Source organism: Chrysemys picta, chromosome 4 (genome assembly GCF_011386835.1).
Source record: "Chrysemys picta bellii isolate R12L10 chromosome 4, ASM1138683v2, whole genome shotgun sequence".
Classification (NCBI taxonomy): domain Eukaryota; kingdom Metazoa; phylum Chordata; order Testudines; family Emydidae; genus Chrysemys; species Chrysemys picta.
Genome location: NC_088794.1, coordinates 40,967,416 through 40,994,358, shown reverse-complemented (window position 1 = coordinate 40,994,358; position 26,943 = coordinate 40,967,416). Strand labels below are relative to the sequence as shown.

General features: G+C 43.8%; 2 protein-coding genes across 5 annotated transcripts; both read right to left on the bottom strand.

Annotated features, from left to right (window-relative positions):
* Positions 1-753: 753 nt before the first annotated feature.
* Positions 754-19,089, bottom strand: SAAL1 (serum amyloid A like 1). 4 transcript variants are annotated; one of them, XM_065592087.1, is made up of 14 exons: positions 18,789-19,089; positions 15,388-15,566; positions 13,715-13,828; positions 10,562-10,645; positions 9,086-9,165; positions 8,360-8,419; positions 7,961-8,076; positions 6,986-7,169; positions 6,624-6,706; positions 6,312-6,500; positions 4,972-5,168; positions 3,097-3,189; positions 2,298-2,394; positions 754-980 (listed from the first exon to the last, which is right to left on the bottom strand). In XM_065592087.1, exons 2-13 carry the CDS (start codon positions 15,508-15,510, stop codon positions 2,302-2,304), a joined length of 1,416 nt encoding a protein of 471 aa, XP_065448159.1. In that variant the 5' UTR covers positions 15,511-15,566; positions 18,789-19,089; the 3' UTR covers positions 754-980; positions 2,298-2,301. The 4 variants fall into 4 exon arrangements, with proteins under 4 accessions (XP_065448159.1, XP_005312989.1, XP_023968989.1 ...); XM_005312932.5 differs by having other exon boundaries at positions 754-2,394; positions 18,789-18,916; XM_024113221.3 differs by lacking the exon at positions 18,789-19,089 and adding an exon at positions 18,556-18,690 and having other exon boundaries at positions 754-2,394.
* A 3,900-nt stretch (positions 19,090-22,989) lies between these two features.
* Positions 22,990-25,094, bottom strand: LOC101939903 (serum amyloid A-5 protein-like). The gene is made up of 4 exons (XM_005312934.4): positions 24,841-25,094; positions 24,396-24,514; positions 23,957-24,095; positions 22,990-23,210 (listed from the first exon to the last, which is right to left on the bottom strand). The coding sequence occupies exons 2-4, from the start codon at positions 24,496-24,498 to the stop codon at positions 23,069-23,071; spliced, it is 384 nt and encodes a 127-aa protein (XP_005312991.2). The 5' UTR covers positions 24,499-24,514; positions 24,841-25,094; the 3' UTR covers positions 22,990-23,068.
* Positions 25,095-26,943: the final 1,849 nt, after the last annotated feature.

Genomic DNA, 26,943 nt, shown 5'->3' with positions numbered 1-26,943 from the left:
CCCACCAGTCTGTGCTTGTTTCCCTTGCCCAGAATCGGCGTTCTATGGATAGAATCTGCCCCATTAACAACATGATCTCCAAAGCACCGGGGCCTGTGGTTTCACTGAATTCTGTATCCGTGTCCGTGTCCATGTCCTCATCATGCTTGTCGCTGCGCTGCCGCCGCCGCTGCCTCCTCGCCTCGTTTTTCTGGTCCTGACTGAGCATAAACTCCACGAGAACGCGCGAGGTGTTTACAATATTCATGACTGCTGTCTTGAGCTGAGCGGGCTCCATGCTTGCCGTGGTATGGAGTCTGCAGTGTTCACCCACCCAGGAAAAAAGGCGCGAAAATGGTTGTCTGCCGTCCGTTGCTTTCATGCAGGGAGGGAGGGAGGAGGTGAGGCTGTACCCAGAACCACCTGCGACGATGTTTTTTGTCCCATCAGGCACTGGGATCTTAACCCACAATCCCAATGGGCGCGGGAGACTGCGGGAACTATGGGATAGCCATGGAATTGCTACCCATAGTGCAACGGTGCAGAAATCGACGCTAGCCCCGGTACTTGGACGCACACCACCGAAGTAATGTGCTTAGTGTGGCCGCATTCATTTCGACTTTATACAACCTGTTTTTCAAATCCGAATTATCTAAATTCGGATTAATCCCGTAGTGTAGACATACCCTTAGAAGTTACCTTCACTCACGACAGTAGTAAATATTTGACAGTTCTTCAGAAGGTATATTTGACACAGGGCAAAGAAAACCAAAGTACTTTTTAAAAATAACTTTATTATAAACCTGTAGTTTTAATAAAATATTCAAAAAAATTCCTGTAGTCACTCAGTTAACAACTGCTTCCAATAACATACAAAAAAATGTCAGAAACGACTGCAATTCTTATGGTGACTTCAGTCAGTGTTTTCAGGCTTTTCAGTCCCCTTGCCAACAATAGAGATGCTGTCAATTACCTGACAGAAAGGCTGAGTAATACCACCCCTGAAAACGAGAAGTTTGGATGAAAAGACTTAGCACACAGATACTGTATCTTCAATCATTACCTCCTGTACATGTAACTCACGGCAAGTAAAGTGGAAGCCAAGAGAAATCTGGATAACTGCGGAATGTATGTATGCTAATGAGCTATTCTCCATTAACTTGTTCCATCCTCCTTTATATCTCAAATTAATTTTGTCTACTTGTTGCCTGTCCCAGCTTATAGAAACGACATGAGCCAACATATTGTTGTAATATCTTTGATGTCCAAACACAGCAGACAAGATGAGCTGCACTGCACCCACATAAAACATATGAAAATGTACTGCAGTTAAAAAAAAACCTGAAGAGTGGGATTTTAAGAAGAGTCTGAGAGAGTTGAAATTCAATGGGAGTTGGGATATCTAACTCCCTTAAGCGTCTTTGAAAATCCCAGCCTAAAAAGCCATTTTCTAATGTCATTCGAAATAATTCAACATAATAACATACATCAATAAGGAACGAGAACTGTTTGATACACGCTATTTTTCTGAACTGAAGCATAGAGAGCATTTCTAAAAAGTAGCGTTTTGTTATATACAAGAGATTAAATCCAAATCTACTCTATAACTGAGTCAGGTGACTGGACTACAACAAGCAGAAGTTGCAGTGTAGCCTGAAAGTAATTCATTTTAAACTGTGTTGGAGCTAGATTCCCTAGATTGCCCCATAGTGAAAGGGGCTTAGAAATTAGATTTAGAGACATCGTAGTGGACTATGTTGGAACATTTCTGCTATAACATCTGCACACACTACTGACATCTTCCAAAACAAAGCAAGTCATTTATCAGTGTGATAGAACTGCTTTTCTGAGGTGATCGAAGAAATTAATGATTGCTTAGCTAGAAGATATTTAAGATTTCTTATTGACTAACCTTCCTACCAAGAACAATTTAAGAGTCAGTAGCATTTTAAAAGATTCAGTACATTTCATTGTTTCAACAGATGAAAAGCAGAAACTCACAGGTTATTAAAACACAAAAGTATATTTACAGTTCTGCTTTGTGTACCAAATAAGCAGCTAGAAATCAAAAGCCTCTGATCACAAAAGCCGACAAGACTGCAGGATGAAGAACTGACTTCAAGTGAGTTTATTTCCTTCCCCATCCCAGATCAGGTTAATCCAAGATTAACCAGGAATATCTGTGAAATTTCTTAAATACCATCTGTAGGCAAGGGGGTTAAACTCATTCTTCTGAGTTTACTGACATGTTGATTTCTAAAATACTGTAAAGAAACAGTCAAAATCCTCATTCCATAGGAAGAAAATATTCCATGTACTTTCTTAAGTCTGGAGCCTCAGGCTTGGGAAACGTTTTTCTAGACTGTCAGCAAGCGTCTGATCAGCCTCACGCAGCACTTCAAGGAAACTTTCCACCTAGAAATAAAACACAAGTATGCCAAATACACTGAGATGGAACAAAGGAATTGCCATACTGGATCAGACCAGTGGTCTGTATATTCCAGTATCCTTTCACTGACAACTGACAGTACTATTTCAGAAGAAGGTGCAAGAAACCCCGCACTAGGCAGTTATAGGATAATCTGCCCACCAAATGTCCAAAATTAGAAGCTGGTTTGAAGCCTGAAGAACGAGTGTTTACATCACTTCCAAGACTTTTTTTTTTTTTTTTTATATATATATAAAGTGTTTACTAGTGTAGAACTGGATCTTCTAGTTATCTATATAAATAGCTAAACCTTTTTTGAATCATGCTAAACTCTTGTCACAAGATATCATCGAGACCAGTGACATTCACAGATTAACCTATAGAATACAATTCGCTCCAATACCAGTGAAGGTTTGATCATGCTTAAAAAAATATACGTATATGTTTTTCGTTCTTTGGAAATCAGATTTTTTTTTTTTTTTAAATCACTCTATAAAAACAAAGAAGCTCTGCCAATTTACATGAGCTGATGATCTAGCTCAAAGTTTTGGCTGATGTGAGCCAAAAGAAAAGGAAAGAAAATAAGAATGTCTGATGTTGCATTAGATATTGCATCTTATGTCAGAGTAATCCCGCCCTCTCTAAATCTGCATGTTTCACCCATGTTAAAGATTTTGTCACATACTCACAGAAGTGAAATATAGTGGTAAAAGATTCTGAAACGCACAGGAGCATTTTTGTTCATTTAGATGCCCTTGGTTCAATCCCTCCAATATGTTTTCCTAGAAAACAACAGTAAAAAATAAACACAACTAGTATTTCATAAACAGTTGCTGAACACAATCTCACAGTCACATGCATAGTGCCATATAAACAAGCCCCTTCGTTTTCATTTACCAAAAAGACTCCCGGGTTTTACAAAAAGTATTATTCAGTTTTTTCTGCTTTTCACCCTACTTTTGTATCATTCAAATATATAAAAAATAACTTGTTTTATTAGGAAAATACAGATATCTCATGCATTGTATTGTATTACAATAATACATTGGTCTGTGTGTATGTGCAAAGCTGCCTGTTGAAGTAAAGCTACATATTAGTCTACAAGATACACACAATACACAGGCACGGGCACAAGCTCTGAAGTGCGTGCGCATCTGAACATCCTGATGAATCTCACGCACACCACGTACACATTTCAAGCTGTTATCAGATAACAGTTTAAAGATTTGACATATACAAATGGGAAGAAAATGAAAATCTGAATCAGAATACGTTTCAGAACTCAAGGAAGTCCTCAAAAGTTTTAAAAAAACAAAAGCAGGAGAAAAGGATGAAGTTGAGTGTATGCGCTGCACATGATGTGACCCAATTATTAAATGTAAATATTCATAGTCTAATAGTTCTAAGTATACAACAGTAAACTTTTTATTCAAATGAAAAGTTTTATTTAGGGATTAGAGATGTATTGTTTTCTTAAACTCAGAGGTGGCATTGTATTTTGAGTTGTTTTAATTCTGCAGCAAACCACATTGATGAATGGAATTCAGAGCATTAGTCTACTGAATACTTTTTTCCCCATCTTTCCATCCACCAAAATAAACCCCGATATTTACCCAGAAAAATGATTAATAGTTTTTTGCACTGACTTTCATCTGTTTTTGTTGATGTGGTAATATACACTGATAAATTCCTGTGAAAAATCAAACAAAATAAAAACGGAAAATAAAGGACTCTACATATACATGTCCTCATATTGTAAAGCAGGTAAAATACATGAAACAAGTAAGAAAGCTTATAGTATAGAGCAGGGATCGGCAACCTTTGGCACGCGGCCCGTCAGGGAAATCCACTGGCCGGGCCGGTTTGTTTACCTGCAGTGTCTGCAGGTTTGGCCGATTGCAGCTTCCACTGGCTGCAGTTCGCCATTCCAGGGCAATGGGGGCTGCGGGAAGCAGCGGCCAGAATATCCCTCGGCCTGTGCCGCTTCCCGCAGCCCCCATTGGCCAGGAATGGCGAACCGCGGCCAGTAGGAGCTGCGATCGGCCAAACCTGAGGATGCTGCAGGTAAACAAATCATCCCGGCCCCCCAGCTGATTTCCCTGACGGGCCGCGTGCCAAAGGTTACCGATCCCTGGTCTAGAGACAATAGTTGACACAAAACTGAATAGAAAGCGGGAAAACATTCTCTCAGCTTAAATGCTCTCACAAAAAAGATCTTCAGAACTTTTTAGCCAAGAGCTGAGAAATTGCTTAAAGACATACATATATTCTTTCCCTGACTTAAATTCATTAATTCACATTCAAAAAGGAATTACCAATGTACATCAAGAAGATAATTTATCTCACAAAATAGACTGAAGAACTCAGAAATATCTTGGTCTCTATCTTGTGCCATATAGGTTACAGTTGTACCTCCAGTCACTTCTCTAATCAGAACCTTACACAACTCAATTCTGGTACATAGTTGTACTTTGAGCAAAGAAAAGGAAGAAACTGTCCCTTAAATAATAAGATTTCCTCTTTCCCTCCTCTGCATAAAATCCTCCTAAAATTTTTCTCTTTACCTTAGTCAATTCTTGAAGCATATTGGAAAGCAATTCACAACAGATATCCTTCAAGATTTTCAGATGGAAGTCTTCCTCAACTGTTTCCAACTTCTCAGTCTCCTCTGGTTGGGATTTCTTTGAGTTATCAAAAGATCTCTTCCCACAGTCCTCCATGTTTTGTAAGATTCGAATCAAGCTCCCAATCAGAGGCATATCTAATATACAAAAACAGGAAACCAGTTTTACAAACTGAAAGACAGTTTTGGCATTTTTTTCAAGCTACTGTCAAGAGGATCCATTTTGAAACATGAAGAAAGATTTGATAAGGATGTAGAAAAATGTACATTCTGATTGCTTCAAGACCACAGGTTATCTGTATATGTCACCGTTTGTCAATACGGTTTTTAAAAGTGTTAGAAGATAGCACAATCCAGGAGACAAAACTCTAGAGAACTGGGAATTGTTACATACAATTGGTATCTCACTTGCTATCATAACTGCACACCATTCCTTTCTGCAGGCTATGTGTCTTTAAAGACATAGCCCCATGGCATGGTGAAATTTCCCCAGCAACAGCTCACAGCAAGCACAATACCTCCCATGCTTCTGATCCCTAAGCCAAACCAATCTCCCCTCTTTTACTGGAAGGGTATGTGCTACCTTCTGCAGGTCCAACTCCTTGAGCCCTCTCCCCATTACTTGTATACCTAGGCTGTACCAAGCCCAGACCCAATAACAAAGGAAACCTGGACATCGCTGTAAGCCCTTCAGTTTAGTTACCATCCAAAGAAAGGAAAACAGAGGGTAGTACAGTAAACTTTGCACCATAATAAACCCAACTGCCAGCCAAGTGAGCAGTGCAATCTTCTGCTGCTAAAGAAATCAACTCTCGTTCCATGTCACTCCTTTCCATTTTAAAGGCTGGCCTATGTTTTCATCCATTTCTCAGTGACATTCACGATTGATGTAAATTATAAAAATGCACGAATTAAATGCAGAATTTCCCCCACCTCTTAAAATAACTGCAATCGCAGCCTCTGTTATTAACAAGTATTATTTTTGCAGTTCTATTACTTATCACCATAACCAGTAAAGAGGAGACTCAACTGAAAATCCAGCTCCAAATACCCCCAGAATTTTAGAAATGTTTAAAATCTGAACTCTGGTTTAGAAAAGAATTTTGCAAGCCACCCCTATATTTATAATGGGCCAATTTGTTACCTTGATGGTGTTCTAAACCTGTAACAATTCTGTGCCCTAAACCAGTCTCGAGTAACCATTAATAAATTAAAACACGCCACGCTACTACTGCCATGACTCTAGTCATCAATTGTACAAGAAGTAAAAATGATACTTGCTTTTCCTCCTCTTGACATATTCTTGTTGTATCTGTGAAGCAAACATGGCAGACAGTACTGACAAAATAGAGGCCAATACACTCTTCTGCTCTTGAATGATGATCGGTGGATCATCTGGCTGGCAAAGTTCATGGCAAACCAGACCATAAAGTAAAGTCCAAGTCTCTTTTCCTCCATCAGAAGACTGCACTTGAGAAAGAAAAAAAACATTGATTCAAGGAGAGAAAAATATTTTTTTTTTACTTAAGTATCTGCACAATCTAACGTCACTGCAGCATTGTTCCATAACATACAAAAATTCATGTGTCTTACCAATAGCCTGAATGCCCTCATCCACTGTGGTTAGGAGCTGCAAGATATGCATATAAACATCAAGCCCCTCTGGATTATCTGAGCTACATCAAACAAAAACAAAACAAAACAGATGAGTTCATTATTAACAGAAAAATGACTCTTCATGAACACTAGGATACAAGGATTATCCAACGGGCCCATAAACAACAAGAAACTTTAGAATAATAAATCATAGCACTTTTATATGACAAATCACAGGGACCAAATCTTATTACTCATAGGAGTAGCCCCACTGAAGTCAAGAGTTTCAGGATTGAGCCACAAGAAGATAATCAGCAGTCACCCTGGTCCCAAAAGTAAAGGAGAAAGAGCACACGTACCGGACTTGTTTTGCTGCTTCAAGTACACAAGGTACAATCTTAAAATCTGGACGTTCTTCTGGGGAATCATCTGTAGACTGTCCCACTGATTGACAAGAGCCATTTTTAATCCAATTTAACATCAGTTCTTCATCCAGATCAAAGAGCTTGTCCACCACCTCGCCCACTTTAACCAGCAGTTCAACTGCACAGAACAAATTTTGATGAATAATGAAAAACGAGCATACAAAATTCTCACCTTTGTTAACACACAAAAACCAAAACTCAGAATAAATACTCATGTTGAGTAGCACTTCACACTTTCGGTAGGCCCACTGAAATCAAACAAATGAGACCCTCAAATAGAAGAGCAAAGTATTATTATTTCTTAAAATAGGGAACACTATGGCTAACATTCTTTTAAGCCAAAAAGCTGAAATTTTAGGATTTTTGCACAAACGTTCTGCTGTTTTTATTTAGCTGAAGACGAAAAACACATTTTTATAAATGTCAGTCAAGCTACATGCTTAAAACATGTTGTAATGTTACAAGAATAAGCGGAATAGCTGCCAGTACTTGGCTTATTTTTCTAAGTGTTTTTCAGTTTAGTCCTAACAAGAAAACAGTGCATTTAGACAGCAAACCTTAAAAAGAGATACAATGTTACACTGGAATAACTGAAAACATGGGCTTGTTTTAAAACAATAAAAATACTATGTACATGTACTTCAATAAGGACCATGACTTCATGAAAGAAATTTGATCTGGCACAGATGTAAATCTAGGGCTGATTTCAATCTTCCCTTTTTCTTTAGGGCTCGGACAGATCTATAAAACCTACAATAGTAGATGCAGTTTATTCTGTATTCATGAAGTTTACTATTTTTAATGTATTCTACACTTTCAAAACAAAGCCATTTGTCTTTACAATTCAGATGTACTTCAGCATTGTGTTTTATCTAACACCACCAATACTCAAATTACTTGGCAACCTACCATTTGTAGAGCTTGACATGATAAAACAAACACAGTCATACACGGAGGGGTTTTCTCGGATTCTTTCAACCCAGATGTTGGCCACCTCAGCTTGGGAGAGGCAAGTTAACAACAACCTAGACAATAATTGCAATTTTAGCTTTGCATGTAATTAAAATACAGTGGGTCAGATCCTAGTTACAGTAGTATTACTGTGGATTTACACTAATCCTACTGGTACAATGGAGAAAAAAATCAAGCCCACGAGGGATGAAATCCAAGTGCACTGTGGAATTTAAGAAGGGAAAGGGAGAGAAAACAAAATAATCAGTCCACTCTCAAGGATTTTATTTACAGTCATTAGAACATACTAAAACTCTATCAAACATCAATATTTCAGTTGCTAACAAGATGCCCTACCTGCTTGTTTCCAGCAGAGTAGGAGAGTCCGAATCACATAAATGTTGCAATAACATTTGTCTGTAAATAAAAGTTACAATATGAAGTTTAACTGAATTGTTCTTAAAGAAAAAAATTAATTTTAGAACAGGATTAATTTCCTATCAATTTTTCATACCAGCAGTTTGCCCCAACATAAAAGTAAAATCCTCCTCTATTTGTGTAGAGATTAATGATATTTCCAATTCTAAAAATTCAGACAAAATACATACCTGGGCATCAATATATGCTCAAGGGCGTATGATGAGTGATAAGAGGGGACTCATGGTTAACTGACAGTTCCTCTCTTCATCATAGCTTTTTTTAAACACTGAAAATTTTTCAAAGCCGCATTATCCTTCATTCAGTAAATAGTCAGTTGAAACGACTGAACTAAGTTGGGGCAGAGGACGAGAAACTGTGTTCCTCTTCTTAACCCGTGTGAGATACAGAACAGTGGATTCATTTATCTGCATTGCACTTTTCAAAACAGACAAGCCCAATAAATGATCCTTTCTTTGTTAAAAAATAAAATAAAAGAAACTACTACAGAGACAAAAATATTTACAATAAAATTAATTTTCTAACATTTAAACCTAATCTATTTGGTCCAAAATCTAAGACTAAAAAGAGTCTTAATGTTTAATCCATATTTTGTAAACATATACACACACGATGGAAAGCAAAAGCACACACAAACAAACTTACCCAAGATTGTCATCTTTACTAATAGACATGCATATGTCTTGGAAACAGGCCATATTACCCAATATTCCCACACAGATTTCCTGTGAAATCACAATATAGTTGGATTAGACAATGCAATATAGGTGACAATTTCCTTTCCATGACCTTAGGGTACAGATCTAACTGTGGGAGAGCTTGTTCTCACTTCTCTTCTACATGAGTTAGTATGAGCGTTCACTTTCCACATAGACTGAATGTTTCCATTGGAGATGTCATATAGGAATGCCTCGGATGCACTGATAGCTAATTATACCATGGGCAAATGATGGCAAGTATTCCTCAGGCTTATTTTAGTTAAGGGTTTAAAAAAATAAAAAATGAATATACCTTGAAACAAACTTCTCTGGTTTCGTTAATTAGGTCAGACAAATAGATACTTTGTGCAAATCAGTTTGGAGCTTAGTTGGATTCATAAGCGTAAGAACAGCATAAGAACAAACAACTTGGCACAAATGCAACCCCATGACACATTCACTTCCTGACAAGAGAAAGGATCTTCTCAATAAACCCCCAACAGACCCCCTCAATTTCTGATTGCAGTATTTTAAAAAACAAAATGCAGCAGATAACACCAACAGACTATATTCACTCCTGGACTATTACCAAAAGAATGTACAGCTCTACACAGAGATCAAGGGCTCTGAAGTATCTTGTGAATAACCAGTGCTAATAACAAATGTCACTGGAAACCTGGAAATCTCAAATCTTTAGTAACGTAAAGTTTAGATTCTAGCCCTGGCAGGTCAAAAGGTTTAAAAAAAAAAAAAAGAAGGCATTTTTACTCCAGTCTTTTTTCACCACCTTTAAATTACACCACAATTTTGGCAGTCATTGTCTCAAATTGCTCAGGAGAGAAGCCAATGCCATGGCAGTATATGATCAGAGAATTTGGAACCCAGCTTTCAAATGACATAAAGCATTAAGAGTGAGATTTTCAAAAACCATCAGTATTAGCCTAACTCTTCTTCCACTGACTTCAGTGCGAGTGGAGTTAAGAAAACACTGAGCACTTCTGGAATTCCGAATCTTAATTCCTATCTATAGTGGACTGTGAGATACAGATTGCTAAAATCACATGAACTGAAAGCGGGGGATGGGGGGGGGATTATAAGAATGATAGAATTTTATGCACTGATATCTGATAATCCACTAAGACCAAAATCACTTTGGGAGACCAGAACAAATACCTACATTCAAGACCTGTAACATTTTTTAAGCACTGATCATAGACCAAGGAGCAGAAGGAAGACTGAAAGCACTGGATGTAGTGTATTTTACAAGCTACCCCCCTCCTCCGCCTTACCATTCAAATCATATACAAGCAAAACAATGAAGGAAGGAGAAAGGGGAAAGAGGAGGATATTTTGCATGTGTTCACCCTGGACTATCTGTTATTGCAATTAAACAGGACAGCACTTTCCATTAATCTATACTTACAATAAGTCGAGGACACTTAGACTTGGCAAACACTCCCATAAATATATCAGGGGCATTAAATTCTTGGAGAAATAATGCAACATCCTGGGGAGAAAAAGTGTTAATTAGGCATATTTTTTTCCTTTTTAAAATATAATTTTCACATGCAAATCAAATGTTTCTCTCATGGAATCAGTCTGGATCAAGCAGTTGTCAGATTCACTAGGACAGGTGAGTTATCTACCAACCCCTGCAGGCTTGTCAATTACAGTCAATGACAAAAGAAAGTAAGAGACACACAGCTGTAGATATGTTTGATCTTGACCTCTTCCCTCTTGTCTTCCAGTTGTCATAGTTTTTGCCTTCCTCATGCTAATCTTCAAAGCAAAATTTTCTGTTTTCCCCATCTACCTGGCAGTTATTCTCTGTAAATCTCCCTTGGACAATTCTGTGAAATCAATATCCTCTGTGAATCTAAGGTTATTCACTATCCTCCCACATGAAATAAGAAGAGTCATATTATCTCTCAGTGCTAATCAATACTGCTTCCAGTACCAAGTTGAACAAATCTGGCTAAAGCGTGCATCCTTGTTTCACTCCTATGGTTATCCTGAACCTTTCCATCAGCTTCTTGTCTACTCTCACCATACTCATTGACTTGCTGTAGATGTTTTCTACCAGCTTTATCAATTTTTGGGGGATGCCATATGTTCAAGACTTGTCATAATCTTTTCTGCCAAATGCTATTAAAAGGTTGTTAAAAATCTCTAAAGTTGTTATAACAAATTTGGTTGTGTTCTATCTGCTTCTCTGATATCTGTCTCATCACAAAGAGCTGACTTTTTATACTCCATCCTGGTCTATATCTGGTCTGTCCCTCTGCAAGCAATGCTTTATGTACCTCTTCATTCTCTTCTGCAAGGCTGACGAGTGCTTTTCCCCGCATACTCAGTCAGCGGATTCCTCCATAGTTCTTATACTCATTCTTATCTCCTGTTTTATAGTTCAGTACTGTTATTGCTTTCCCCCATTCGCTCTCCACTTGCTCTTACTTCTAAATCTTGTTACACAGTTTGTGCATTGCCTTTCATGTGTGTTCCTCACCTGCGCCTAACTGCTCTGCGGGCATGTTGTTAATTCCCAGCACCTTTTCCTTTTTCAGACTTTCTAGTGAAATCTTTACTTCTAAGCACTCCAGCTTCTCTTCTCTCTCATTTGTACAGGAAAACTTTTCAGGGACCATTTCATCTACTGTGTTCCGGACTCTGTACAACTCTTCAAAATATTCTTTCCCTCCTTCGCTTCTTCATCCTCAACTATTTGCCCCCACTTGTCTTTCACTGTTGACAGCTTCAACTTATATGTCCCATTCAGTTTTCTTATCTTTCAGTACAACTTGTTTCACACTTCTTTTTGTTGGTTTCAGAGTAGCAGCTGTGTTAGTCTGTAGCCACAAAAAGAATACAAAGAAGCTGTGCAGAAAAACATCATGTTTCTGGTGAAAAAAGAAATGAACATTGAAAAGACATAGAACAATTTAAAAAAAAAAAAAAAAAGAGGAATACACAAAAAGAAGTGGAGGAGGAGTACTTGTGGCACCTTAGAGACTAACAAATTTATTTGAGCATAAGCTTTCGTGGGCTACAGCCCACTTCATCGGATGCATAGAATGGAACATATAGTAAGAAGATATATATACACATATAGAGAATATGAAAAAGTGGAAGTAGCCATACCAACTGTAAGTAGCTAATTAATTAAGATGACCTATTATGTAGTGATAATCCTGCTGATAATAGCTCATCTTAATAAATTAGCCTCTTAGAGTTGGTATGGCTACTTCCACTTTTTCATGTTCTCTGTATGTATATATATCTTCTTACTATATGTTCCATTCTATGCATCTGATGAAGTGGGCTGTAGCCCACAAAAGCTTATGCTCAAATAAATTTGTTAGTCTCTAAGGTGCCACAAGTACTCCTCCTCCACTTCTTTTTGTGTATTCCTCTTTTAAAAAAAAAAAATTGTTCTATGTCTTTTCAATGTTCATTTCTTTTTTCACCAGAAACATGATGTTTTTCTGCACAGCTTCTTTGTATTCTTTCCTGACACATTTCCTGATAAACTGGTCATAGATTTTAGCTCTTGGCATGTTTTCAGTTGCTCCAGGCTTCAACCCCATCAATGCCAACATTAACTTATGAATTGATCCAATATCTGTCACAAATCATCTGCATGACAACACACTTGATTTCCACCTGCGATTCACAAGTATAATGTCTATCGTATTCTTACTTAGCCCATCAAGTGATGGCCAATTCCACTCCCTCATCATCTTTCTTTATTGGAACAGTGTGTTCATTATGACTGGGTTGTTACATAGCCAGAAATTTAGTAGCTTCTCTCCTCTTTCGCTTTCTTCACTGAGTTTCAATCTGCCCTTTTGCACCATCCCAGAAATCCAGTCCAATCCTACTTTCACATGAAAGTTTCCCAACACTATAACATACCTTGTCTTCAAACTTCTTGTATTGTTTTCCGTAGAGCATTATCAAATTCATTGGTTTCTTCCTTGCGCGGTGCTACAGTCAGTGCATATACTTGTACAGTTCAGGGCTTTGGAGCTGTGCTCCGGCTCCACTCCAGCTAAAAACCTGCAGCTCCACTGCTCCGGAGCTGCTCGGCGCTCCAGCTCCAGGCTCCGCTCCAAAGCCCTGCTTGTACTATTGTGACAGCAGCAGATTTTATTCTAAATGTTGTCCTCAACATATGAAAAGATATTGGACTTTAGCACCAATGTGACTCCATCCTGGTGTCTGCCCCAAGATCTTTCTTCATGACCTAGTGTTTGCTTTAGAGTGCATAAAAATGCTTGCTATTCTCAGACTCGTACTTGAACAAGCTTTATGACAGGGACAGGCATCTTTCATACTCTGCTTAGGGGACCTTCAGCAGATAGCGTCAGCTAGAATAGAGAAGGAGCAACACCATTCAAGTTGGGAAGCTGGCAAAGAGTGCTTGTTTCTAGGTCTTGCACTAACCAGAACTATCAATCCTCTTCTTTGAGGAGCATTTCGACTGAGGACATTCAGTGAAAGGTTGAACCACTGCAGAGAAATTTCTCAGCTTTACAGTTGTATTCAACGTTTCATTACAGGCTGCTCACCAACATACCTCGTCCATTGACATGTCCCACATTTTACAAATGTCATTCTCCATTTCTTCATCTAGCTCTGTCTGCACTTCCTCACGGTTCGAGTTGGAATCACTCTTTTCAGGGCTAATGACCTATCAAGTGAAGTAAAAAGAAAATGGAACAATAGTAAGGGAGTGACAGTGAAGAACTACAATGAATTGTTCAAGACAATCTATTGCTTTAGTTATCCAAAGACAGACGTCATTAACAATCTACTCTCTTCAGACCTTCCAAAACTGTACTGCTCATTTTTAAGCATTTGCTAAATTAATATTCTTAGGCAGAAAAGACTTTCCTTTAAACAATATGCAGGCCTTTCACCTCACCTTGCCTCAATTTACCCATCTAAAAAAGCAGGGACAACAATACTTACCTACCTGACAGATTGCTGGGAAGTTTAACCAACATTTGTTAGAGGGTGGGAGATCCTCTCTTGAAATGTTCAAGTATTACTTCCTTTGCAGAGATATTAAACCCAGGTGAGTAAGATATATTTCTCATAACAAATTAATTGTGTGCTCTGGGCTAGCTACATTAAAGTTATCAAATCATACAACGATATTAAAGATGTCTAGTGAACTTTAAATAACTAAAGCTGTAGTGGAAACAAGTCACAGTCACACAGTTTAAGCCAGAAGGGACAGCTAGATCATCTAGTCTGACCTCCTATATATCATAGGCCACCATCACCACCCAGCATCTGGACACTAAACCAAACCACCAAAATTAGACAAGAATTTTACAGCCCACAACAGACTAGACTATTATGTGCCACAGACTGAGGTGCACCAGTGCCCTAGGCCCCCGCAATGGCAGGGAAATAATTAATTATGTGAGATTATACCTAGATGATCCTGGCAAGTAACCCGCATCCACATGCTGCTGAGGAAGGAAAAATCCCCCAAGGCCACTGCCAATCTAAACTGGGGGGAAATTCCTTTCTGACCCCACATATAGCAATTGATTAGACCCTGAGCATGTGAGCAAGAACCAACCAGCCACGCACCTGATAGAGAGAATGTTTGGTGCCAACTTAGAGTACTGGCCCTCCCCATCCAATGTCCTATCTGGCCATTCCTGATGCTTCAGAGGAAGGAAATAAAAAAAAAGAACTCACACCCAGAATACATTGGAGGCCAGGAAATGCCTTCCTGACCCCCACCAGTGGCTAACTAAAACCATGAAGCATGAGCTTTTAGGAACATGAGACATAAACCAGAAGTGAACCCAAGGGCTCTTGAGCCCCTACATCACAATCAACCTTGTCATACATACTCATAAATTATACTCATAAATTTCTCCAGTGCTCTCATAAAATCAATTGAGTTGGTTGCCCCACAAATCCTATTGGGATGCTGTTTCCACTCCTCTAATGACTAGAAACATTCTTCTCATTTCCCGCCTGAATTTGTTCATGAGTAGTTTACATCCGTATATTCTTGCACCAAAGTTGTCCTTTAGATTAAATAGCTCTTCACCCTTCCGTATAATAGTGAGCAATCTTATTCCTGGTTACTCACTGAGGACACTTTCTCTCGATGTTACAACACGCATTATTTAACCTGCAGGCCAACTGTTAACACAGCAAGAGCTCAGTCCCTAAGAGTGTCCCCCGGTTTTCTGAGACCGATGAATGGTACTTATCACGCACCTCAATCAGTTTTGTAAGGATACTGAACAGCCAATGCTTGCTGTAGACTGTGTTCCCAATGGAATCGCCTGCAGCCTGCTCGTCCTCAACATCACTAGAAGGGGGTGAAGGATTCCGATCCATTTTTCAGAAATCCAGCACAAACTCTGGACCAGAAGCTTTCCAGAAATCCTGCTTCTCTGGAAAAAAAGATGCGTGGGGAGTGACTCCAGGCAAGAGCTGGCAGCATGCCTGTCCCCACCAAACCACGGAGAGGTCCCAGTACTGGGTTTACCATGGCGGCAGTGGCTCCATGGCGCCGGGCCCACACTCAGAAGGGGCCCCAGTGTCCGGACTTGCTGCTCCAGCCTCCAGCGGCCAACCTGATCCCCCGGACAGCTGAGCCGGCCAGAAAAGCTGTCCCCACCCCATCTCTTCCCACACCTGCTCCGCCCCAGCCCCACCCCCACTCCGCCCCTTCCCCGGGGGGCTGCAGAAGGGGTCAGGTGCGCCCTGCACTCACGGGGTGGCAGGAAGTGAAGCGACCCGGCCCCAGCTGCGCCGCCGGTGAATGCTAGGGGGCAGTTCCTCCCTGCCCCCCAGTCCCAAGGCTGGGAGCTGGGGAACAGAGCAAAGCAGGATGGGTCCGGGTCACTCCACTTCCCACCACCCCGTGAGTGCGGGGTCAGGCCCACCCTGCAATCACTGGGTGGCAGGAAATGGAGCAACCCGGCCACAGCCCACTCTGCCAGCTCATGCTGGGGGACAGTTTCCTCCCTGCCCCCCAAGCTTGCTCCTGCCCCCCCCCAGACTTTGGGTGCAGCTCTCCCCCGCCCCCCGCAGAGGCCTAGAGATGTCTAGGGATGGCCCTACTGGGCCCCTCCAGGCATGTAGGTCCTGAGGGAGCCTTGCCAGCGAAGGCCGGACTCGCGCTCGTCCTGCTGGTTGTGCTGCTTCCAAGGGGCCACATGGGCTTAGTTTGGGGGGCAGTATCCCCAAACAGAAGCGAGGCATGGGGGCTCATAGAGTCACATGCCACTGCCTCCCGCACTTTCTGCAAGCACAGAGCTGCACCGCTGAAAAAAGAGGGTGCTGCTCAGAAGATGCCACTTTCTGGGTCCTAGTGCTGGTTGAGCTCCTCTTCTGTGTGCTGGGAGCCATTCTGTTTTCTGCACAACAGTGAGTGCCTATGGTGGGAAAGGGCAGGGGCAGGCTAGGGGAAAGAGGCAGTGGGGAAGGAAGGGGGTGGGATGGGGATAGGGTGACCAGACGTCCCGATTTTATCGGGACTGTCCCGATATTTCCTTGTTTGTCCCGCGTCCTGACCGCAGCCTGGAAGTGCTCGCAGGACCTGAGCGGGACAGGGGGGCTGGGGCCTGCTGCCCCCACTCCAGGGCCGCCGCGGGATTGCACCAGCTGGGCAGCAGCCCAGACGCGACTGGTCAGGGGCTGGGCGCAGCGTGCACGCTGCTGGGTCCCCGCAGCAGGCCCGGGCTCGGGGGGTTCAGGGGCGCCAGAGCCGCAGCTGCCGAGTTTGGCCATCGGCCGCTTCCTCCCCCCCGCAGCAGTGGGAGCTGCAGCAGCGGCTGCTCCCGAGTCCCGCTGCCTGCGGGGGGAGAACAGCCGCCGCCTGGCCCTGCGGGCCACCCCCCTCCTCTCCCTACCACCCAACTGAGTCCTGCCTGCTCGGGGCCAGGCCGGACTCTTACTCACCCCGGCCCGTGCTTCCCCTGCGTCTCCCGGGCCTCCCTCCAGCGCTTGTGGAGGAAGGGTTTTTTTTTTTTTTTTTGCCACGCCCCCTGTGTCACCCTCCCCCCGCGTCCCGATATTTGACTTGGGTGATCTGGTCACCCTAGATGGGGAGGAGATGGAGCAGTGGGCAAGGGTCATGGGATGGGGAAGATAAAGGGGCAGGGGAAGCGGGAGCTAGGGGAAAGAGGCAGTGGGGAAGGGGCATGGGATGGGGAAGAGAAGGTGATGGGGGGCAGGGGAGAAGCTGGAGCCCAGCATGCGGCATCCCCTTGGCAGAAACTGGGACTCCCCTGTTAAACAGGCCCATCAAACCCTCACCCTGACAAGCCCGACCTCCCCTGCCTCTGTACCACCCCGATGAGCTCCCCCAGACACCTTCCCCACTGAGCCCCAATCACCTACACCTAGACCCCCACCCAAATGAACCCCATCTCCCCTGCACCTAGACCCCCACTCCTGAGCCCCAAACACCTTCACCTGGATCCCCTGAAGAGTCCCATTGCCCCTGCACCTGGAACCCCCCAAATGAGCTTCTGTGCATCCAGCTCTCCCACTGAGCCGCCTGCACCCAGACTGCCCCACAGAGAACTCTCTTACCCCTCTGCACTTGGATCCTGCTCCCGAGCTGAGCCTGCGCACCCACACCTGGTGCACCTGGCACAAGGGGGCTAGGCCCCAGTGTGTTTCTGGGGCAGGCCTGGCCCTTGCACTGTGTTAAGGTAGGGTGCAGCCTCACTGCCGAGTCCCTGTCCCGGTGGAGTGGGGGGAGGCTGCAGGGTGGTCTCGCACCTCCATGCAACCAGTGGCCTGAGTTCCCCACTGCCATGTTGGAGCCTCCACATTTATTTATTAACAAATAAAAGTTGCAGAATTTTAAAACATTGTGTGCACAGTTTTTAATTTTTTGGTGCAGAATCCTCTCAGGAATGAGGGGTGCTGTGCAGCTGTGACGGCGGGAGTGTGAGGAAGGTGGTGGGCAGTGGGGAGGTCTATGGGCGGGGGGCGCTGGGCAAGCAGTGAGGTGTGCAGGGAGCTGTGCCGGTGTGGTGGGAGGCCAGCGAGGGAGGTCTCTGGGAGGGGTGGGGGCTGGGCATAGAGATCAGTGGGCGAGGGAGTGCTGGGCAGGGGGGCGGTGTGGTACGGGCCTGCCCTCAAGGGGCAGGGGCAGACTGGCAGCTCAGGGCTGGGCAGGCCTATGTGCGCCTGGCAGCTGTAGGTTTGAGTGTCCTCCTGCTGGTCTGCGCAGAGCGGCTGCTCCCGCCGCGCTGTGCCTCATTGTCCCCAGCCCGCCCTTCACTCTGCAGACTGACCACCCCGCCCCCCTGCACCTTGCCCCATGGGGCCCACAAAAAGTTTATCCGGCCTTGAGGGGTGTGACGACACAAAAAGCTCTCCCCCACCCCCACCCCACGTACCCAGACCCCACAGCGCACACACCGCACGGGGCACCGGCTCCCCCGGCCCGGCAGCCGCTGGTCTGGGAGGGCCGGGCCGGGGCAGGCGGACTACGCCCGGCGAGGCAGAGGCGCAGCGCCGGGGGAGGCTCCCGGAGCGAGGCGCAGCCCACTCCCTCCTCCCCTCTCCGGGGGCTCGGCCCTCAAGCAGCTGCGGGGACGGGAGCGGCTTCTGCATCGGCCCTGCGAGGGCAGGTCCCGCTGCATCGGGCTCACCTGGCAGCGGGGCTCGGCGCTCTCCGCCGCGCGGCTGCTGGGGCCGGCACCAACAACCGGCCCGGCAGCCAGCCAGAGAGAGAGAGACAGACAGCGCCGCAGCCGCCCCACAGCGCCCCCTGCCCCCCACAGACAGCGCCTCACCCGCCCCACAGCGCCCCCTGCCCCACACAGACAGCGCCTCACCCGCCCCACAGCGCCCCCTGCCCCACACAGACAGCGCCTCAGCCGCCCCACAGCGCCCCCTACCCCACACAGACAGCGCCTCACCCGCCCACAGCGCCCCCTGCCCCACACAGACAGCGACTCAGCCGCCCACAGCGCCTCCTGCAGCCCTGCCCCCACAGACAGTGCCTCAGCCACCCCACAGCGCCCCCTGCAGCCCACAGACAGTCAGCACCTCAGCCACTGCACAGAACCCCCCCCCCCCCCCCCACAACCCTGCCTCACCCTAGGGTGACCAGATCACCCAAGACAAATATCGGGACGCGGGGCCCAAAAAAAAAAAAAAAAACCAACCTTCCTCCGCAAGCGCTGGAGGGAGGCCCGGGAGACTCAGGGGAAGCGCGGGGCCGGGGTGAGTAACAGTCTGGCCTGGTCCCTTGCAGGCAGGACTCAGTTGGGTGGTAGGGCGAGGAGGGGGGCGACCCGCGAGGCCAGGCGGCGGCTGTTCTCACCCCCGGCCAGCGGGACTCGGGAGCAGCCGCTGCTGCAGCTCCCACTGCCGCGGGGGCAGGAAGCGGCCATGGCGCTCCGCGGCTGCAGCTCTGGCGCCCCCCGAACCCCCCGAGCCGGGGCCCTGCTGCGGGGACCCAGCAGCGCGCACGCTGGGCCCAGCCCCTGGCCAGGCGCGTCTGGGCTGCTGCCCAGCTGGTGCTATCCCACGGCGGCCCCGGAGTGGGGGCAGCAGGCCCCAGCCCCCCCGTCCCGCAGGGGAACGAACGGGGCTGGGCTGCCGATGCCTCCGCCCCGGGGCCGCCGCGGGATAGCACCAGCTGGGCAGCAGCCCAGACGCGACTGGCCAGGGGCTGGGCCCAGCGTGCGCGCTGCTGGGTCCCCGCAGCAGGCCCCGGCTCGGGGGGTTCGGAGGCGCCGCAGCCGCGGAGCGCCATGGCCGCTTCCTCCCCCCGCGGCAGTGGGAGCTGCAGCAGCGGCTGCTCCCGAGTCCCGCTGCCCAGGGGGGAGAACAACAGCCGCCGCCTGGCCCCGCGGGCCGCCCCCCTCCTCTCCCTACCACCCGACTGAGTCCTGCCTGCACTGGGCCAGGCCGGACTCTTACTCACCCCGGCCCCACGCTCCCTCTGAGTCTCCCGGGCCTCCCTCCAGCGCTTGCGGAGGGAGGAGGAATGGGGAGCCCGGGGAAGAGGCGGGGATTCGGGGAGGGAGCCAATCGGGGGAGGAGGGGGCGGGGTCGGGGCGGGGGTGTGTGTGTGCGAGCACTTCCGGGCTCTAGGCTCCGGGGCATTTCCTTGTTTGTCCAGTGTCCCGACCGCACGTCGGTCGGGATGCGGGACAAACAAGGAAATATCGGGACAGCCCCGATAAAATCGGGACGTCTGGTCACCCTACCTCACCCAGAGACTCTCCGATCCTCCTAATGTTTCATTGAGATGTATGTAGATCAGTTGATCTCAAAATAATTAACCTGCTGAAGTGAATAAAGAAACCACCACACCTGCCTGACCAATAGGCTTCAGACCCAACAAGTCCCAAGCATCCAGCTCTGAACATTTTGCCTGTAGTCATTTGTGTAAGTTCACAGGTAATTTCACTCAATTTAAAAAGCACTACAGACAGTCCTTGGTCTTACGACACAATTGGTTCCTGAAAATTGCGTCATGAGTCGAAATGTTGTAACTTGGAACTGGAACCCACTCCATTGCGGGACCGAGTGTCGTAAAGTCGAAATCAATGGTTGCAAGTCGAATCAGGGTGTCAATTCAGAAACGTCTTAAGTGCCAGTCAGCTTAAGTTGAACGTCGTAAAGTCGAGCACGGCCTGTGTTTTTAAACTGCAAAACCCACCTGTATATCATCACTCCGATGATACATGAACAGACACAAGTTGTTTCCAGAAATGGAAAATTGCTGTGAAACAGTAAATTTTTAAACTATGCAAAGGACGGGGTGGGGCACGTGTGAGGAGAAACTCTGTGAGTTCAAACTTGCAGCATTCCAAAAGTTTCAAGTGGGTTGAGGGGACAGAATTTGATCACCTATGAAGTGGGCAGAGAGCATAGCCCTTCCGCTCTGCATGAGTCCCGAAAGCTGCAGGGAAATAAACCTGGAGATCTTAAGGAAGCTGTGTTGAGGATGTTCCCCAGATCAAATCACCCATGACAGCCAAAAGGGAGTAGTACTGCCATGACCACTCCTGCCACACTTGGACCAAGCCCCTACTCTGAAAGGATTTGAGGGTATAGTGTGGGACTGCACAGATTAATGCAGAAAGACTGATTTGGAGGATCTCTCCCAGACGGTCCATATTATGGTGCATTCTGGTAATTGACTGGTAGGAGGTTTCACTAACCTCTGTAAAGTATATCTAAAATATTGTGCTAGTAAGTAAATTTCACTAAGCCCAAATAAGCTACTCAGAAAAGGGGTTGAAGTTTTTCATAGCTACCCATCCAAAAAAAAAAAAAAATCCCTAACTCATGAATTACAATCCCCAGATTCAAGTAGCTGGTAAATATGAGTGTCCATATGTTTACCAAAATAGGATATGCAGGCCTGATCCAAAGACCTTTGAAGCCAATGGAAGGACTCTCTCTGGCTTCAATGGGATTTGGATCAGAGCTTTAATCAACAAGGCTATAAATAGATATGTTCTCTATACCATGAGAGATACTTTAATAAGCCCAAGATCCTGTTAATGTTTGTCAGATACAACTGACTTGGTCTGTCTCCAACAAATTGTCTGTGATAGATTTGAGGCCAATTGCCTACGCACTTTTACCCTAAAAATTGAGGAAAGGCCTTAAAAATTATTTGAACAGAGTCATGCTAAGAACCCGCCACTACATGCTGCAAATTTGTTTGATCTTTGCTTCAAGAGTGGGACTAGGGGCTAATTATAGCGTTGTTGTAGCTCTAATGCTCCCTGGCTATTAGAGACACAAGGTGAGTGAGGCAATAATGTCTATTGGACCAACTGCCGTTGGGGAAGAGAGTAAAGCTTCTGATTTGCACAGAGCTCTTCTTCAGGACTGTTAGGCCGACATGATTTTGAATTTCTAATATTCCTCTGTTTTTAAGTGAAGATGTTAGGGTTAAATGTACTACCAGAAAACTCTGATGAGACTGCGGTCAGCTGCCTGGTAACTATCCAAAGATTAGGAAGCATACAACCAGAAAACACTGGTTTCATTTTGATCTGATTTTGTGCTTCTCCTTTCCTTTCCTTTCTTTTTGACTTCAAGTTGTGAGCATTAAGCCTTTTAAACCCTATAATCTTCCCAAGTTTTTATCAATGTACATTAACTAGTCCTGAACTTAGTTTTGCCACTCCTGTCTGATGCTGTTTCCCCTCACTCCTGCTCTTCGGCAACAATGGGAAATTTCATCCAGTGATGACTCTGATCCAGCCTTTCTAGCCTGACCTCAGATGGAACAGAGGTTTTACCCAACTGACAACAATAAATATATACTTTTAAAACATAAGCACCATTACTGCTCATTAAAGTGGACCTAGACTCCCAGCACCATGGAAAATGTGTTTTCATCCTTTCATTTCAAATGTTAACTTTCCTCCTGACCTGCCCCCAAAATTCCTATTTTTGCCATGATACCTAAAACTTTGTATGGTGGTTTTTACGCCCCAAACTAATTAGCCAGGTAGGATGGTCTTATGGTCAGAGGACTGGACTCCATTCCTAGTTCTGCTATAGTCTCCCCTGTGAAGTTAGGCAAGTCAACATTAACATTAATATCCCTGTAAAATGGGGATAATAATAACAAGGAGAATTATCATAATGGATCACAATAGTCCAGGAGCCTGTCTCTGACAGTGGCCAGTGCCCGCTGCTTCCAGGAATATGCAACAAATCCAGTAAAGGACAATCGTTAAATAATCTGGAAGAATCTTCCAAATCCCGGGCAGTTAAGGGTGACCTTTGGCCCCAAATCATGAAAGATTTGTGTGTATATTGCTTTTCATCCTTTCTAATGTAGCTGAGGATGTTCATTCACTGAGAGCTTCAGAAATTTAAGATTTTATTTATTGTGGTTTTGCACAACTGGGTAGAAAAATGGAACCACTGTAAAGTATTACAGGCTGCATTAGTATTTTGAGGGAAGGCCCTCTGGTCTGTAGCGGTTTGGGTCTCCTCCACTTCTGCCCCATTTATTTGCCTCCTGGTCTTGACGTGTGTCTTCTGCTCCTCTGCCACTAATGCCACTCTGCCAATCTTCCCTAGCATCACTGGAAAGAGGAAACAAAGATTATCTGAGACAGTTTATTATTAAATCTCAATAACTAAATTATTTACTTTTCATTTTTTCCCCAGTTTAATCACTACTTTTCCATATAACTGAGGACCCGCACAAATATATCACCAACAGAAGTTGTTCCATAAAAGATATTAGCTCGCCTACCTTGTCACACACAAACAAAGACACAAACCTTAGCCTGTCTGTGAATAGCAGAGGTCATCCCAGAAGTGCATCAGTGCAGCAGTTGTGAATTAAAAAGCTTTCCCATTACTTGCCTCCACTAAGTTCTACCCAATCCTCATAAGCTCCTTTATACCATAGTCATCACGTTCAACAGCAATATTTTAAAACAATCCTCATTAGAGGACTGCAAGTGAACCACTGATCATAGTTTTCTTGGATGAAATACCAAGGGCAATATGTACTGGTTCTAGATTAAAGTGAGGGTCCTGCAATTATTTAAATTTTAAAAGCCCTCTGGTGAAAACATCGGCCTCCCTGCCCATAGTAATGGGATCTGATATCAGAACATATCCAAATAGGTCAGCTCAGAAATCACCTTTACAACTCAAGAATGGGCATGATCTTCACACTTAGCCAGTTCAGAGGTTAAATAAAAATGTCCTCACTTCAAACAGGACAATAACTAGTTATGAATTACAATGTACTTCATAGTAATTTGATTGCATAGCTCTTTACTGACATGTAACTTATAATCCAAGTAGAATCCATTACCTAATAACTTCTGCTGCCCATTTACCGCCAGGCCCTCTTTGGGCAGCATCATAATTCCCACGAGCATGGAAATATTTATCTGCATTTTTATAATTTGCCTCCCGCATGTCGCTGTATGCACGCCACATATCCCCAGCGCCTGGAGAAGAGAAAGGATTATAGAGACACTGCAAATTTAAAACAAAACTTAGATGTTATTCCATTCTAGTCACTTCACCACTGTGGCTTCCAAGTAAAGTGCTTCTAGAGAACACAGAAAGGCTCCTATATACCGCTGAGTAAATATTGATTTTGATTTTTTTGGTTCAGTGGAAGATCAGAGAAATCCAAAAAAGAGTGTTTAGTTTCAAACCAAACCTGATTTGTTATGGTTTTTCTCATCAAACATAACTTTTGAGAACAGTTTGGATGACGGACATGCAGTGAGTAAAAAGCATACCTAGATAAGCATCCCTTATGAATGCTCCAGCATCAGTGAACCAGTTCTGGGCACTGACACACAGTACCAGAGACAACAACAATATGCAATTGTAGAACTTCATTGTTCACTTATTTAGGCTGTAATAGAAGGAAAGTATATGTCAGAAAACTGGGCAATATTTTAAAGACTGCAGAGATCATGTAAATTCCTCTTATAACTGCTCTGGAACAGGTACATGGATCTTCAGGGTCACACACAATTCAGAAGAGTTACCAAAGTGATGATTTCTACTCAGAAAAATGAAATCCTCTCTGCCATGACAGCACCAGGCTGGGACAGAAGTAAGTTTTAGTTTCTGCATATGTTTTTACATCATAAACATCACTTGTTCTAAGGCAAAAACTGAATGCAAAACAAGGTAAAATGGTACAAATATAAAGTTTCCATATGGAATGAAACTTACCGCTCCTGTATTGCAAAGCCCTTGAGAAATGGAATCCTTTCTGATGGTCTCACAAGAAAAATGGTACTATATTTATAGGAAGCCTTATCTCAAAGAGCAAATTTTGAAATAATTTACAGAAACCTGACTAAATTCAAATTGGGCAATTTTTTGCTTGTTGAATACAAACATTGCTTCTGTTGGGAATTTACTGCAGTAAATTGGGCGATAATATGTAAAACTCCTATTGATTCTAACTGGAAAAATGCAGGTAAATATCTGCTAGTTCAGGTCAGACTTTGCCCTCTAAAGTTTGTAAACTAAACAGCAGATCTTGTAAATGGTCAGTGTGGCTCTTATGGGAATGTAATCTGAATAAAGTCATCATGATCGGGAAGGTATTGTGAAACAGTGCTAAATCAGTCCTGCTCACTAGCCCAACAGAATTCTATGACTTGTAAACACAACAGACCATAGCTGTACTGTCCATTCTCAATGCCCTGTTGACCAATCTGGCTTTGAGCTTTCTGGAAGCTTTTGGAAGTGTCTACGTTCAACAGTAACAGCCTTGACAGCAAAATGACATATTAGGCTGAATCATGTAATTTTCTTTTAATCTTACTCATTTTATTCCCATGAGCATCTACACTTTTCTATACAAACTCCAACTAGTTTTGTAAAAAAGGGAAAGATAACTCCTAGGTAGTGTTTTCCTGGATAGCATTTACTACCTGTAGTAACAAAGCTAGATTTAGAGAAGCTAGAAGTAGAGATTTAGAAGCTCAGTCTCTGAACTACAACTGCATTTTCCCCTAGATGAATTGAACTATGGTAATTCCCACGTTTGATACCTAGAATTGAAAACAATTCTGGTTTCAAGGGGCAGGAGAGAGCCATTTTGTTTCCTAAATTATGTGACTCCATCTTTTTGAAAACCTTGCTGTAATGCATTAGTTTTTCACACCCTCTATGATCTGCCTACCAGAGACACTGCACATCATCATTTAAAGTAGCGGTGGGTTGCGTAGCTGGAGCTCTCCTAACAGTGGTATTTAAGGTTATCTACATGTTTCCTTTAGCCCTCTTTTCATTCACTCAACATTATGAAAACATTCAAGCTTCTGGATTGAAATTTTACAGGCCTGGTCTACACTCAAAAAGAAACTTTTTTTAATTTGAAATGAAATCGATTCTGTACATTTTGTCCTATTGTAACAAAAAAGCTTGAAGGGCAAAATGACTGAAGCTGACATTTGGTAAGAAAAAAGGAAGTTCCTTGTAACAATACTTTGGATTTGGCAGGCATGCAGGTTTAAGAATCTCACCTTATATTTAAACACTGATTGGTATGATTTTTTGGCCCTTTTTAACTGATTTCCTAAGAACGAGTATGCTGCTGTGGCTAACTTTGCCAGACAGTATGCCAGCCAACTGCCTTAGGACCTGAACAGTTAAAAGTGCAAACAGTATGAAGCAGAGTGCTGGTAATTTACAATATCATGGAGACAGCCCTTTAACAATTCCTCATTAAATTTGCAGATATGCCTAAATTTGGTTTCAAGCTCATTCAGTTAGCTGGAATTTTGACTTGAGGATTTAAGTGTTTACTTTGGTTTGATTTTATTTCTGTGTTTTAGTTACCTATTATTTACAGATTTACTAGTTAAAATTTAAGAAACTTGAAGTTGAAACAAAAGTGATTGGGATTGTGTTTAATCCTGAACAGATGGTTTTGGTGGACTAGAAAGCAAGATCAGATGACATGATTTACTCAGTTTCATATTATAATGCCTAATTGAGGCCTAAAACAATTTTTCACACTATAATTTATAAGTAATTTGCAGTTTACTGTTGAATTGTTCCAAGGACTCATTTGGTTACTTAAGTTGTTTAAAACAATTAGTATTCCATTCCCCTGTGGGGCTGTGAATTCAAAAACATTGCATAGAAAAATCTTGTTGTTTTATTTTTACACTTCTATAATTCTTTCTTTGATCTCAGATTATGGGTAGTTTTTAGGGGGTGAAACTGATTTGTTGTTATGAGTGAATTGAATGCCAAATAAAAGAATTGGTCCCTTTTCTCTATGCCAGTGGTTTTCAACCTTTTTTCATTTGCTGACCC